The 16103-nt window shown below is 34.9% G+C and overlaps 1 protein-coding gene across 2 annotated transcripts in view; it reads left to right on the top strand.

The window, feature by feature from the left end:
• Window positions 1-16103, top strand: part of Kifap3 (kinesin associated protein 3) — a gene marked incomplete at its 5' end in the record, with an annotated part of 146234 nt that overhangs the window by 105315 nt on the left and 24816 nt on the right. For both annotated transcript variants that reach the window (XM_017802296.2, XM_008849416.2), the window contains 1 exon segment: window positions 7564-7663. In XM_017802296.2, the coding sequence (XP_017657785.1) occupies window positions 7564-7663 (100 nt within the window).

Raw genomic sequence — 16103 nt, 5'->3', positions numbered from 1 at the left:
GAGGTAACCCTAAAATCTTTTAAGGATTAGATACAAGCTCCCAAATACTTTTGACATTTTTGGCCTTTGGAAAGGAGTATGTTGCCTATAGTCCCAAGGACATTATGACTTTTAGCCAAGAAACTGGCTACAGTTCTTTGGGGTCTTTTTACCCTAACTGCCTAGCCTATTCTGACCTCCTATTCTTATCACACCACCCTCTGAAGGGGTTACACAAATTGCCAATAGGGAATAGAAATGCCGACCACTCTGGCTTCTTCTATGCTGAACAGGGACTCGGGGTGAGGCAACTGGAGTACTCCTTCAGTGAGTCTATCTAAAAGACTCCCAAATTGCATAACTCTTGTCTCTAAGGGAAGGAGAAAGTCCTTGAATCATGAATGGGAGATGTGAAGGAGAAGGAAAGGCAAGAGTAATTAGCATTACAAGTTCTAGACAGGGAACTAGAAAAAAGTCGGAACAGGGCAATTTTCAAATGTTAATCTGAAAGCCCATTGGAGTTTCTTGACAAGGGCTCCCTAAAGCATCCCTTTATTGGGTTCTTCCTTATTTTTCTCTTGTCTTCCAAGGCTAGACTAGTTGGCTGGGAAGAGTGGCTGGATACTCAGGTGAGGGTCCAGTGACCCTGCTTGGCACTCCTTTAATGAACTAACACAACTGTCAGCAAGCCCAATTGTGACTATGTTTAGCGATCAGGCTCAGCCAAAGTCATGATGTTGGTAGTTATTTCATGCAGAAGGGACTGCTGTATAGCATCTTCTAATTAAAAGGACCTGGAATTTAAAAGGATTTGGTGCTAGGAGCCGCATATGAGGGAGAACATATGTTGTTTGTTTTTCTGGGTCTGTGTGACTTCACTTAGTATTAACAGTTTCTAGATCCATCCATTTACCTGCAAATTTCATTATTTCATCTTTCTTTATTGCTGAATAGAACTCCATTGTGTAAATATACCACACTTTGGTTAACTACTTGTCAGTTGAGGGACAATTAGGTTGTATCCATCTCTTAGCTATTGTGAAAAGAGCAGCAACAAACGTGGTGGTACAAGTGTCTCTACAATAGGATGAGTCCTTTGGGTATATTTTTATTGATGCTTACATTTGAGAAGTGTCAATAAATGCTTAATGCTGCATATTCATTTCAATGCTTGAGCCATTTTATTAAGACCTTGGAACACCATGAAACTTTGGACTGTTTTTCATAAAGCAGTTTCAGCAACTTTTGAGTGAAAGAGGTTAAACTAAATGGTCTGTGAAACCCTGGGTCTTATCTTTTCTTTAAAATGAAGTGGAATTGGCCATTTCATAATCATGAATATTGCCTTCCAAGTGTTTTTAGTGAAAACATAGATGTTTCTTGCATGCTTATTTTTTAAGGACTGTTTCATCTTAGGAGACTAGCATCTGCTTCAGGATGACATTTTTTCCTCAAGCTCTAAAGTTATCAAACTGAGATGTAGCATTCAATGGCAGACCACTTGTGTAGTATGCACAAGATTGTAGTCCAGTCCAGACACCAAAAATATAAATGAAATAAGATAGCAAAAATGATCATGATTATAGTAAGTGATTAAATGATTTTGCTGTTATGAAAATGGAGCTGTTTCCTTTGATATTTTTAACCCAAAGAGGAAGAATATTATAATTTATAAAGCTGTATTGCTACTGTACACTTGACTTTTTACACAAATCACTTTTTACTTTTTATTTTTCTTCACTAATCATGATGAATCTATTCTTATGTGAATAGGTTCCTAGAATATGAAGTTTAAAATGATTTTCTTCTGTCTCAAAATCATCTTAATATGCATAATTTTACCTATGCATTTTACAATGTATCTTAATAGCTATATACAGATAAATTAGGATTTCTCATTTAGTCATCTTTCTTATTTTCTACATTATTCATATACACATTTTCCTACACAGTGTCATTTTTAGCTGGTTTACCAAGCAGTGCAATATTGTGTTTTCATTTAATCTTGGAAACTTAAGCTTATTTCAGTCATAATATATAAGAAAATAATGAGTTTCTGTCATTTTTACTTTTACTCACAATGTTACTCAGGTGTTTTTTTTTTTAACCTGGCTTTCATAAATCAAAAGATTGATAGATTTGCTTTAATTTCATCACTGTACCAGTATAATTTTTGTTCATAACTATCATTATTATTTTTACTTGGAATATCTCAGAAAGGTGTGTTATGTAACTGTCATTGTTGTAAAACCAAATTATTCCAAAGTATTTTATAACCTAAATGTGCCATGTATATTATCTCTTTTTCCTCTTGAGTTCACTTGCAATGTAAGAGTTACTTAAAATGCTTTGGTTATTTGTTGTGATCATTGAAACAATAAGAAGAAGCCTGCTCCTATGTGGGAGACAGGCTTGAGCCTAGGGTGAAAGTCTTATTGACAACCATACAGCAGGCCCGAGGAAACGGCCTGACCGCTGGAGCCACAAGGAACGCCTTGTGACATTTGCTCCTATTGGCAGATCATGAGACTGATGCCTAGAGCTCGCCACTCCCTAATCACCACCCTTGGAATCCAAAATTGCAACACTTAGATATTGCAACAGTCAGGGTCATGTGGTTTCCAGGAATCCAGGTTCTGTAATCTGAAACCCAGTATGCTAATGAGGCATCCTACCAGCTATTCTGTGATAGGACATTAAGTCTGTTTTGCTAATAGGACACTAAGTCTGTTAATGCTAATAAGGTATCTTACTTGATGTACTGTGATAGGATGCTAAACCTGTTATGCTAATAAGGTATCCTACTTGCTGTGCTGTGATTGGACCACTACCCCTACATAAGCTTGTACCTTCCTACAATAAACTAGACCTGTGTCACTGAACCTGGTCTCCTGTGTCTGAATGTGGCTCCTCTGACACAGTCTCCTCACCAGCCCTGTGGTCCGGGAGCAGGCAGAAGCGGCAAGGACAGGAGGCAACCCAGGGCAGGCAGAAGAGCTGCCTCAGCACTAGATGAACAGAAGAGCTGCCTCAGCACTGGGTGAGCAGAAGAGCAGCCTCAGCCCAGGGCGAGCAGAGGAGCAGCCTCAACGCCCATGAGAACAAAGGAGCGGCACCCACGAGAACAGAGGAGCGGCCGCCACTGGCGGTGACCACACTCCTAGATTTCTCTTGATCTGGCCGGTGATGTAGCTCAGTGGTAGAGTACCTGCTCTGCATGTGGAAGGCCCTGGGCACTGCAAACAAGCAAACAAACAAACAAAAACATAATCTTTTTTCCCTTAAGGAAATAATTCTGATTATTCTGATTGCATGAGGCTGAAAATTATATCCTTTTTTTAAGTAGTTGAAATGAGATTGTAATGGAACTTTTGTATCTAATTTTAAAGACAGATTGCTGATATGTCAGAGCTGCCTAACTTTGGCGAAGCTGTTACGAGCACTGTAAAAGCTGCAGTTTACTTCATTAATTGCAGTGTCTTTATATAACTAAAAATAAATTTTAGAAGAATATGTTTATTTTTATTTACACACTATTAGGATTATTACATTATTAAACTAGTTATTTAATTTCTAAATTTTCTGGATTGAACCTTTAAACTCCACAGTGTTTAGCTTGAAAGTTGTTTTCTGATCTCCCAGTTAGTAGTCACCTACATTTTGCTTCACCTTTGCTTATTAATTGTTCCCTTTGAAGACAGGTGGAGCTTTGGAGCAAAAGTAAGATTTCAGAATTTACCCATTTAAAATTTAATTTCTTCCTAATCTTTCTACCTTATTGGGTCATATTTCATAGATAGAAACTTTAAAAAATATTGAATCTTTCATTTGGTTGTACACATATCTTAAACACTGTGTTTCTCAGTGCTAAAATATGTATCCTAGCCCAGTGTGGTGGCACATGCCTTTATTCCCAGCACTTGGGAAGCAGAGGCAGGCATATCTCTGTGAGTTCACGGTCAGCCTGGTCTACATAGTGAGCTCCAGGCCAGATGGGGCTATAGGGAGATGCGGTCTCATAAAGACCAAATATACACACACACACACACACACACACACACACAATACATACACTCCCTGTTGGTATAATGACCATCTTTACATTCTTTTAATATTTTCTTTACTATTTTTAATTTTTGTGTATGAATGTATTGCCTGTATGCATGTAAGTGTGCCTGTCCTGCAGATCAGAATAAGGTGTCAGATCCCCTGGAACTGGAGTTATAGACTGTTGTTTGCCACCATGTGGATGCTGGGATTCAAACCCAGCTCTTCTGCAAGAGCAGTCAGTGCTCTTAACTGCTGAGCCATCTCTCCAGCCCCACATTCATCTTGAGTAAATGATTAATTTTATTTGGGTATTTTACTTCGTTCTACTATTAAAATTTTTCTGAAACCCTCATCTTCAGTTATTGGGTTTTAATTTTGCAGAGTAACTTGATTTCTTTTTAACACTAGCCAAATGTTCACAAAATCTTAGATACAAATAAAATTGACTTTTTCTCTGTTTTAGCTTCTTTTCTGTAATTCTGTTATGCCTTGTCATTCCCCATTACTTCATTTTTGTACCTTCTCAATGTTTAAGTGGTATTTCATTATAAAGTCTTTAACTTCTAGCAGTCATAAAATCAGAACCAAATATTACTTATTCCTTTAGTTAAGATGTGAGTATTTTAAATTTAGGAAAGCAATATACTAGTACCAATGATAGCCATTAACAGTCCAACAATTAAATAATAACCCAAACCATTAATATATGACATGTACTAAATTCTTGGTATGAAAGTTTTATGAAAATACAACTTAGTGCACTATTTTTTTATCAACTGCATTAATTAAATTTACCTTTTCCTTAATTTTATACACTTTTTCCTCAAACAATTTTTGGATATTTATTTACTTACTTTGTGTGTGTTATGGTACATTTAGGTCAGAGGACAGCTTGCATGAGTTAGTTCTTACCTTTCACCCTGTGGATTCCTGGGATCAAACTCATGTTGTCAGACTTGGTGGCAAGCACCTTTACTCGTTGAACCATCTCTCTGCCCTGCCAATAAATTTTGTCATTTAAGTTATACTTTTAAGACCCAAATCAGTTAGTACCTTGGATTCCTCTACTCCCCAAGTAGGATATTCTAACTCGTAAAAGAGTAATTCCTCTATATTTTCCTGCGTTGATACTCACCTAGCCCATGTATCTTCTGTTGAATACTTTTATTATATTTTTGTTGTTGTTATACCCAGAGACACAAGTTCTTTTTAGGGCTGAGCACTCTACATTCTCTTATTCTCTTCACGTTGATGGGTTGTGGTTGTGGATCTCTGTGTTAATTGCCATCTATTGCCAAAAGAAGCTTCTCTGATGACTGTTGAGAAATGCAGTAATCTGTGGGTATAATGATAAGTCATAAGGAAAGTGTTTAATATGTTTAGTACTATGTCTATTTAAAGGATAATAGTAATAGGTTTTCCCCTAGGCCTATGACCTCTCTAGCAACAGGTTCTTGACCTTGGTAATGGTGCCAAGTATGTTTACAGTCTTGTGGAGCAGGCCTTAAATTCAATTGTTAAATTCAATTGTCTTAAATTCAATTGTTAAATTCAATTGTCTTGGTTACTCCCATAATAATCGACCCTGCCAGGGGATGGATCCACACCCAAGAATATTTGGACAAAATAATTGGATTTGATGGGCTTTGAGAAAAAAGAGGGGACATGAAATTGCAGGGGGAGGGCAAGAAGGTGGTGAATTTGAGAGGAGATGTGTAGTGAATATGACATTGTGTGGTATTCTCAGAGAATTAATAAAAATACTGTTTTTTAAAAAAGCAAAAGAAGTTCTTTCAAAAGGAAATTATACATTATAATTCTGTATATTTCCCACAGTACTGAGAGCAATATTATTGTGCGGAAGTTAGATATAAAATAATCATTTGGAGACTAAATAATTGCCTGTTGTGGGCCACATTTTTAAATAATCTCTGTTGTATGACCTGGTCAATATTTATATCTATATTCAACAACACAACAACACAGTATAGGAAACTCAGGGTTCTCAGAGCCTGCAAAATAGACATATACTCCAGTGTGTGTTCCATGGATGACAGCACCAAAGCCATCACATAAGACCTTCTATCCTCAGATCCTTTTTACTCTTTATACATAGTCCTATAAATAGCAGGTTATTTAGAGTCTTAAATTAGTGTAAATGAGAAAGTGGCACAACCTTTTTTTTAATATTTATGTATATGTATTTGATGTATGTGCAGATAAAACACAACCCTGACTAATTTCAGCCTAAGTTACAAATGCAGTTTTCCCATGATATTAATATGTAATCCCAGAATGTTACACACCTGGGAGCAGTACAAAGCATAAACAGATTGTAGACCAATAAAAGTCATTTTAGAACAAGAAATTACAGAAAATATCACTTTGCATTTAAAAAACCAAAACATTTTAATGTTCAAAAGTAAATTTTTTTTTAAACCCAACTAACTACAAATCTAGGATCAAAGCACTTGATACCTGCCTGATGCTAATGTACCATTCCACAGACAGCAGGAGGCCTTTCATAGCTATTCTGGAAGAATAAATGGCATATGAACAAGAAAAAGAGAATTCAGAAAGCATGGCGGTGGATGGCTCTTTAGCATAGAGAGTCAACTGATGGTATAACTATATAATAATATTAATAATGAAGATCATGGGATCAAAAATGTTTGTATTTTATTGTTTACCCTTTAAAATGCAGGGAATATATGGTATATTAAGAAATTTTTAATACAAGTTTATATGTGTATTTTAATGTTTAGCATTTAAACTTTCAAGTATTGCTTATTAACAGATTCATTTTGATACATTCCCTAATCATGCTACATAAATAAATCCATGTAGGTATAAACTGTGAAGCCTGCTGACATACTCCTCCTTGGCAGCGCTGTGGTGTTCAGTGCCTCCTTGTCTTTATCCACAACCATTCTTTAGCCTAGATCATTGTTACTATTACTTACTGTTACTGCCTATTACACCAAAAGTCATTATCCTTTTCTGTCTTGCCTTTTTTTTTTTTGGAAAGGTTTTAATTAAGAGAATTCAAAACACACATGGTGGCGCTCTCCTTTAGTCCCAGCACTTGGGAGGCAGAAACAGGCAGATCTCTGTGAGTTTGAGGCCAGCCTGGTCTACATAGTTCCAGGTAGCTGGGGTACAGGGAGATCCTATCTCAAAAAGACCAAAAAAATTTTTTTATTAAATTTTTGTGTATTTCGTGCAGAACATCTTAATTTTTATACTCTTTATCCACAGTGCAAGACCCTTGGAGGCGGACTGTCTTGCTTCCTCTGTGTACTTATATTGCCTCGCCCACAGTAAGAGCACAGGGAGTTTTGTATTATTATCCTGGATTGCTATGTCCACTTAAGTACATAATTCTCTCTGTGCATACGCAGAGAGAATTTCATGTCATGCTAACATTGTTTTTTCCAGATTGAACAGATTTACTAATGAGTTGCTTGGTTAGGTCATTTCTTTTTTTATTACCTACAAATATGTTTCACTATTTGCCGTTTTTTTTCCCTCTAGATGGATTAATTGCCTCTGAAGGAGCAATAAGTCCAGATTTCTTCAATGATTATCACCTTCAAAATGGAGAGGTAGTTGGGCAGCATTCATTTCCTGGAAGGTAAACTGTTTTCCAAGAAAGAACCAATATATGGTGTTTCCTTTATTCTGAAAATCCATAATTGTCTTTACTCTTCTTTTTACCTCCTTTTTGTCACTGAGAGTAAAAACCTTTCATCTCTCCAAGAAAATGTTTGATTTTTAGTTAATTTGCAGAAAATATGCTTTAACTGCTTTGGAAAATATATTGTCTTTTGAAATAGACAATACTTTGTCAAATTAATTAATAAGTTGCTTCTAGTGTTTTTCAAAGAAAATGAAATATAAAATGAGAACACAAGGGTATTTAACAGCTATTCCAATGCCATTATTGGGAAGTTGATGTTTTATTTAATTGAAGACTTTTATAACCATAGAATTGGCATTCAAGTGAAGTTCTTAAGAAAAACAATATCTGGTAGGCCAGGATGGTTTACACTTGTGAGTTCACTATACCAGACATTCGACTTTATTACTAGTGGTTCACAGATTTTCCTAAATGTTTCCCCAAAGTAACATTTCCCTCTTTATACCATTCCTGCAGGAGTACTGTTTTAATTCAGGCTTTACTGTTGAAATTTCATGATAAGATATCAACTAGATGGGTATAATCTTATTTTCCCTTAAAAGCATAGTTTATTTTCTATTTCTAAAAATCTTGTTCTTCATTAATATAAAACTATTTTCTATTTAAGTAATGTATTCGTGTAACTTTTCATGACCAGTGTGTTATAATTCTTAATTGAAATAAGCTTTTTTAATACAATTGTAATTATGGTAGTCCATGTAACTATTATTGATCACTGACTGTCTATAATCTGTTTTACAAATATTTATGTTTTTAATTTTAACCTGCACACCAATATTTTAAAACAAGAATTATGACCATTTTACAGATAAAGAAATCACAACTCTAAAAACTGAAATTTAATCAGTAAGCCACAAGTATTATAATAAGCTATCTTTAAAATCAGGCCTGTAAATCCCAAAGTTTATATTCTTTATAGAATAGCATGTTCCTAATTTGGAGGAAACAAAACATACAATAGTTGTATTTGTTTCTTTAACCAAAATCTGCATTAAAGGAAATACCCTGAATAGGACACCCATATCAAACTCTGCCACCCAGGGCTTGGGGACCACTGTGGAAGAGGAGGTGGAAAGATTGTAAGAGCTAGAGGTTGTGGATGACCACAAGGAAACAAGAATTTTCCAGAAAGCTGGTCATATGAACTTACAACAGTGATGACAGCATGCACAAGACCCATAAGCTCAAACCAGACAGAATACCAGCATAGAAGTGAGGAAGTGGGAAGAAGCCCCAACTTTATCTGAGGAGCTATTGACAATGAATAACTACTAGGAAAAGAAGAGTCCATTTCTTTTAAGGGTGTGATGCTGGATAGGTTACCCAGGCTCCAGTGGAGGGACACGCACCAAAGGACATTTGGGGACACAAACTTGACTCAGTAGGCCTTAATATATATGACAGAATATATGAAATCCAGTGGGGGCGGGCTTTAAGAGGCATGCAGAAAGGGAAGGGATCTAAATATGATCAAAATATAGTGTATGAAATTTTAAAAATTCAACTGAAATATTGCAAAAATAAAAATAATTAATTCTAAAAAAATACCTTTCATGATGTGCTATAATATGTGTGGATATACATAATAATCTGTATAAATAATTTGAAAGCAAAACTTTCTTTAAATTAATCTTACTCTTACTACCTATAATGGAGAGTGATCTATTACCTTATCCTAGTTCACTTGTTAAATGTGGCTCTCAACCTACTGAGTTGATTTTACAGCTCACTAAAGATCATAACTCAAAGTTTCAAAGCATAGTGGAAAACTTTAGTAGCACAACATGAAGTACACAGTGCCATGTTCTGTAGTGGGCTCTCAGTGTGCTGGATTGTCATGTGAAGAAGTCCCTTGCCTCAAGAAATTAGAGCTCACAATAGCCAAATACTAAAAAAATTCAGATTTATATTATTTCTGATGCTTCTGGTTATATTAGTTTTAAACAGTTAAATATAATCTGTTTATTATAAATACTATATCACTTGACAACTCACTGTACAATGTTTCTGAAACAACTGAAAATGAATGAAATGATTTGTACATATGATCTTAATATTTATAGCAAAAGATTTTTGCTTATAGCATTTATAAGCTTAATTGTTCTCCCATTATAATTATTTGTTATTTCATTATATTTCACTGTGAACAAAACTTTATTGGTTTATTACTCTACAGTTAATGCCAATCGAAATAAAGTAGCCTGCTACTTATTATGCATTACTTATTTAAATAAGACATTTGCATTTTATGTATGTGAATTTAAATAAACACTTTGATTAGAATTGAATATATAGCCAGGTATGTGGCACAGTCCTATCAACTCAGCTCTTGGGAGGCTAAGGTAGAAAGGAAGATCACATGTTCAAGATCATAGTGAGACCTGTCTCAAAAAGTTCTAATATAAAAATAATTAAATATATAGATTAATAAACCTTAAACCAAATTCAGCAAAGTACTATCATTTCTGTTTTTTTAATGGTAGTTTTATAAAACAATAATTTTATATTTAGAGATAAAGTTAAATATTTAGACAAAAATTCAGTATTTTGCCTTTCATTTCTGTTCATTTTTAAAATTTTATTTATTTATTTAATTTTATGTGTAGGAGTGTTTCTGCCTGCATGTATCTAAGTGCATCCATGCATACAGTGCCTATGGAAGCCAGAAGATGACATTGGATCTCCTTGAACTGGATTTAGGGATAGTTGTGTTAGCACTGTGTAGACACTGGGAACCAAACCAGGACCTTTACAAAAGCAACCAGTGCTCTTAACCACTGAGCTATCTTTCCAGCACTGACAGTTTTTAAATGACTTTGGGAAAATCCTTTTAGAACCTTCTTAATTGAATATTGCTGTGATATATCTTACAGAGTGAAGAAGCTCCTTAAATATTTTAACCTTTCAAAAGAAACGGAAAGTTTCTTTAAAATCAGAAGAATAATATATTTATTATAATTATCTTGATTTGAGAATTATTTGTCCTTTAAAAAAGAACCTCTCCTGAGAAAATTAAGCTTTCATCTCTTGTCTTTTTAATTTTTCAGACCTTAAATCATATAACATTATTATGGTTTCATTTTTATTTCCAGAAGAAATTATTTATATGGACATGCCCGGTATTTGTAGCTAATAAATCAGGTGAGAATAGTTTGCTAGATTGTTGACTGAGGTACAGTCCAGATATCCAAGGATCCCTAATGGGTCTATTCCATTCTGTCGGATTGACTTTTGGAATCATTTTTTAAATTTATTCAAACATTTTTAGCTATCTAGGATTATCTTCTTTTTAAATAATATTGTTTTCCTTCTTTAAGGATTCATACATTTATCCAGTATATTTTGGTCCCGTACACCCCACCTTCCCTTTAGGAATCCCAGCTAGGATGGATTCTCTCTAATAGAGCTGCATGACCCTTTTCTACTAGTAAACCGTGGGCCTTCAGTTAGGTGTAGTTTCTTAACTCTGAAAATATTTAAATATATTAAATTGCTATATAATTATTCACAAATTTATATTATGATTTTGCTGCATAAGGCCCCAGATCTGAAATTTTAAACTAAATGGCTTTCAGTTTCTGGTATCCAGTGGATAAATTTAAAGTTCATTAAAAAACATCACTTCTAATTTTGAAATTTTCCATTTTAATTGATTTGGGGGCAGTGGCTGCAGACAGGGTCTCCCTGTAGCCCCAGTTGACCTGGAACTCACCATGTAGACCAGGCTGGCCTCAATATCACAGAGGTCTACCTGCCTCTGCCTCCAGAGTACTGAGATTAAAGGCGTGCACCACCATGCCTGGCTTTAATTGATTTTAAATCCTATAGGAATATGTTTTAATAAATGTTACCTTCTTTAATGTGAAATTGTTGTATTTGGGGGCTGGAGATATGGCTCAGTGATTAAGAGCACTGGCTGCTCTCACAGAAGACCCAGGTTTGATTCTCAGCACCCATATGGCAGCCAACATAAATCCAGTTCCAAGGGATTGGACACCCCCTCTGAGTTCCACAGGCATTGCATGACACAGATGCACCTACCTACATATAAGCAATATACTCATACACATAAATAAAAATAATCTTTTAATTGTCGTATTCTTATTCTCATCTATCCTGTGAAGAGAGTAAATTGACCTAACTGAAAATATGTTGAACCTCGACTGTGACAGAATATTGTCCTAAGTGGGTTTTAAACACTGAAGAACTTGATTCTCAAAATACCTTTAAAAAGGGAAAGTTATCTACTTGGAGCCCCTTCCCTTAAGTCAGGGAAATGTCCAGGTGACATACAAATTCTTTCCCCTGATTATTTATCATGTTTTTGATAAGCAAACACAGCAAAGTTATCTGGGGAAAGAGTAATAAAAGATCAGTGTATAAAAGGTGAACTTTTAACATTACCACTGTTTTTAATGATGTGACTGGCAGGAATATGTGGCATAGCACAAGAAAGACTATGACAGTGCAAGTGGCAAGTGCCCCAGCCAGTTCCCATGGCTTTTGTGTCTTTGTTTTGTTTTTGGTTTTGTTTTTAGTTGACGCCTGTAAAGTAGTTGATCCCAAGTACCTGCTAAGTAAAAAGTAAATTGCTAATTTGTATGGCATGCGGTCGATTGCTTTAATTGTTCAAAGAAAGATTTTTCTTTTTTTACTCAAATGATGGTTAGTAAGTAAAAGACAAAAATATTAAAATTTGAGAAACTAAGCCAGATCGAAAGAAGTGTTTAAACAGATCATACTGGTGTTTTCCCTCAAATCGAAGTCAAAGGTCCTTCGTAGTCTGAATGGCTGCGATTTTGTAATATAGTGAGGCAGTTTAATTGGAAACAGTGAAAACTGTTAAACTCATCTATCTCGGTTCTACAAGAGAGACTGGATGTTTGATAAAATAGATACTGGCAGCTGGACAGCGAATCCTGGGCTTTAGACATGTCGCTGTTGATTTGAACCTCTTGGCGCCAGGATTTCCCGACATTTAGAGCTAATGCAAAATGCATTAGGGCTCCAAAGCATTAGCTATGGAGTTGCCAATCACAGTGTCAAATGTAAATCTTCTCCTCCACAAATCTGAATTGGTGTTAGGGAGTAAAGTGGAACTTTGTATGGAAGCTAATTAAAAATAATAGGAGCAAGACGAGTTTTTTCCCTGTTATGTACCATGTATTCATGCCACATTTTTTGGACCTTTTTTTTATTATAACTCTTACTTTTCAAGACTAACAAGAACCTCATGTTAAGAGTATTCTTAAACTGCTTCCAGCTTTTACAAATCAGTTTTTGTTGCAGTAAAAATGGCCCATTTTCCTTTTATAGGAATCCAATTTTCATAAACTGGAAAAAACTGCAGAGCCTGCTTAGGTTTCCTTGAGGCTTTGAAAAATATTTTTCAGAGAGCCTGGCATTCTTCGTGGTTGGCACAGTGATGTCATTCACTGACCATTTCACTGAGGTCAGAGATGAACTAGATATGTGCATGATCTGAGTTCTCCAGGTCTATCATTTTCTGTGTGAATTACAGCCTGACTCTTTTTCTTTTCTTTTTTAGACTATTTCACTATTAGTTATTTTCTTCATTAAATATAGCCTCTTGTTTTGTGAATTAATAAATCACAATTGAAATGTTAGTTTCAAGATCCTAATGAATACAGCTAACATATTATTCCTCTGAACAAAAGAAATAAAATTCATGCTAATTTTTTGCATTTTTCTATTTATTGAGTGGAGGGCCTATGTCATGGCATGTATGTGGAGGTCAGGAGACAACTTGCATGAGTTGGTTTTTCTCCTTCTACCATAGGTTCCAAGGATAAAACTCAGGTTGCCAGGCTTGGCAGCAAGTACTGCTACCATACACCTCTCTCTCTCCAGTCCCTAAATTTTTCACGTATTATTTTTCGTAAGACTGGGATGCTACATGTAAAACTTAGATTTACTTCTTTCACTTTAAGGCTATCTTTGTTATTCTCAATTATGTAGTTTGAAAGACAGGACATTATTAAATAATGAAGAATCTTATAAAAAAACCTTTTTCGATACCTTGTATATTCAAGGCACTGCTAAACTCTGTTCTTTACAAGGACCTTTGTCTAGGTCTCCAGTATTCATTCTTAACTGAATTTTGGTTGGGATGTTTCCAAGAACTGCTTCTCAGATTAAACAGAATTTTTTAAGCTTGATTACAACAAATATAGTAGATCTCTTTATGCAGCAGGGTTAACTAAGAGGACAATATCCTGTTTACTTTAAAAAGTGCACAGTTTTAGACAGGGTGTATGTTTCTATCTGAAAATGTCCAGATCGATGCAAACTTTTATGATCTAAATTATAAATAGATGTTTAGTTATCCAAACTATTCTCAAGCCCAGTAATAAATGCTGTCCAGGCTCAACCAAGAGAAATAATTTAGATCTCTTCCTGCTTGAATGATTATTAATGAAGTAGAAATATATGGTAAATTTTCTTAAAATTAATAAAACTATTCATAAGAGAAAATACTATATGACAAGGGATATCATGCCTAAGATAGAGAATTGATCATTTTAAATTTGTGGGATGGTAAAAATACCAAAGCATGAATGCCAGTAACTACATGACAACAGAGTTGTGATAAAATCAAACATATATTATGAGGCTCATGATATAAAATAATTCTTATTTGAAATTTTATTTTTCTTTCAGAATATGGCAAGTTTTTTTTAAAAAGATAGACTGTCTAGGACCCTTTTAATTTTTCAAGGAATACAGTGTTTAAGCCTTTTAAAAATATAAGTACAAAAAGACTAATAATTTAGATCTTTCTAGCATTCATCACATTTAATATAAAATAAATTTGTGAGTTGAACTCAGAGAAGGGTGGCACCATCTCTATTTTAGTAAAATGGAACTCAAGGGTCAGAAATTATAAAGGAACTTTAAACCCAAGTAACTAGTAAATAGTGATGCCTTTAACCTTTGTGAGAGTCAGTGCTCTGTTTTACTGCATCTAGATGACAAGGACATATATTAATCTATCCATGAACTGTGTTTGAGGAAGTTTAGAGTAAATGTTATTACAATTCAAAGTGAGAGATGTAGCTTTGGTTCTGCAACATGACAAATCTTAAACCTATTCTGCTTTAGACCTATTCTGCTTTAATACACTGGACGTTCTATCTTGCAAATGTGTATTTCAAATATGCTTGAAGGCAAGCTGCTGAAAGTTTATTAACACATTAAGCAATTAGTTCATTACCTTTAAATTCTCTCCAAGGATTAAATCCAGTTGTATCCAAATGAGAATGAAATGAGTGAGTTTATCTTAGTGCGGAAGGATGAATGCCTTGTGTAAACCATTTATTCAGCTCATTAGCCAATGCAATTTTGTCTGAGTGATGCTTCTGTTTCATGCCTGTTAAATCAATCCTCACGAGCTTGCTGATGTTTCAATCTTATCTTACTTGTTTAGAGTTTTTGTAGAGACAACAACTTTAGAGTTGGAAATGCAGGGGACTCAGTTCCACTGCTTGCACACTAATGACTTGCATTTCCCAAGGAAAATTGAATTATATTTTATTAGTAAATTGGGCCTATAACCTTTAAGGCCAGATTTTATTAGATTATCACACATCAGCATTAGAAAACTGTAAACCTTACTGTAACATAGAAATATAAGCCACAAATAAAGACTTAGAGTCCTGGAAATTTGGGAAGAGGATATTTTCTCCTAGAGAAATTCTAATTCTGAAATTCTGACTTGGAAATGTATTTTCAATTATTTACTTTCCTTGACAAAATTAGAAGCAAGGCAACTGGCAGTAGCACTGCCCTCATTAATTTAATGCTGTTTTCTATCTGGTGATTAGAGCAGTTTTTAGAGACATCCACATCAGCTGTGATTAAAGCCCAAAATTTCCTCAAAGAAAACCAAACTTATTGTCACTTTATTAGGACTTTCATTTAGGAGAAGAAATTCAGTATAACTGAATCTATATATAAAATACTATGACTGAATCCTATAGAAATGTTAACACGTTGACTGTGCGTAGCCCATACTTGTGCTAGAAGAAATGAATGACAAGGGGGTTAGCACATGCAGGACTGGGAAATGAAACCTACCACCATCACCTAAAAGTGATTATTGAGTACTAAACTTCATATATTTTTTGCATGCATTAAGTGCACTTTTGTTAGCTCTACATATAAAAAAAATTTAAGAGTACATTTAGTCAGGTGTGTCAGTCCAGCACTCTGGAAGCTGAGGCAGGAGACTCTTAAGTCAGGCCAGCCTGATTAATGGTGAGACCCTGTTTCAAAAACTAAAACAAAAAAAATGCTTACTTTAGGGGGCTGGAGAGATGGCTCAGTGGTTAAGAACGCTGATTGTTCTTGCAGA

Source organism: Nannospalax galili, unplaced genomic scaffold (genome assembly GCF_000622305.1).
Source record: "Nannospalax galili isolate Female #2095 unplaced genomic scaffold, S.galili_v1.0 scaffold1465, whole genome shotgun sequence".
NCBI lineage: Eukaryota > Metazoa > Chordata > Mammalia > Rodentia > Spalacidae > Nannospalax > Nannospalax galili.
Note: the sequence above shows the minus strand (reverse complement) of the source record. Positions and strands in the feature narration are given on the sequence as shown.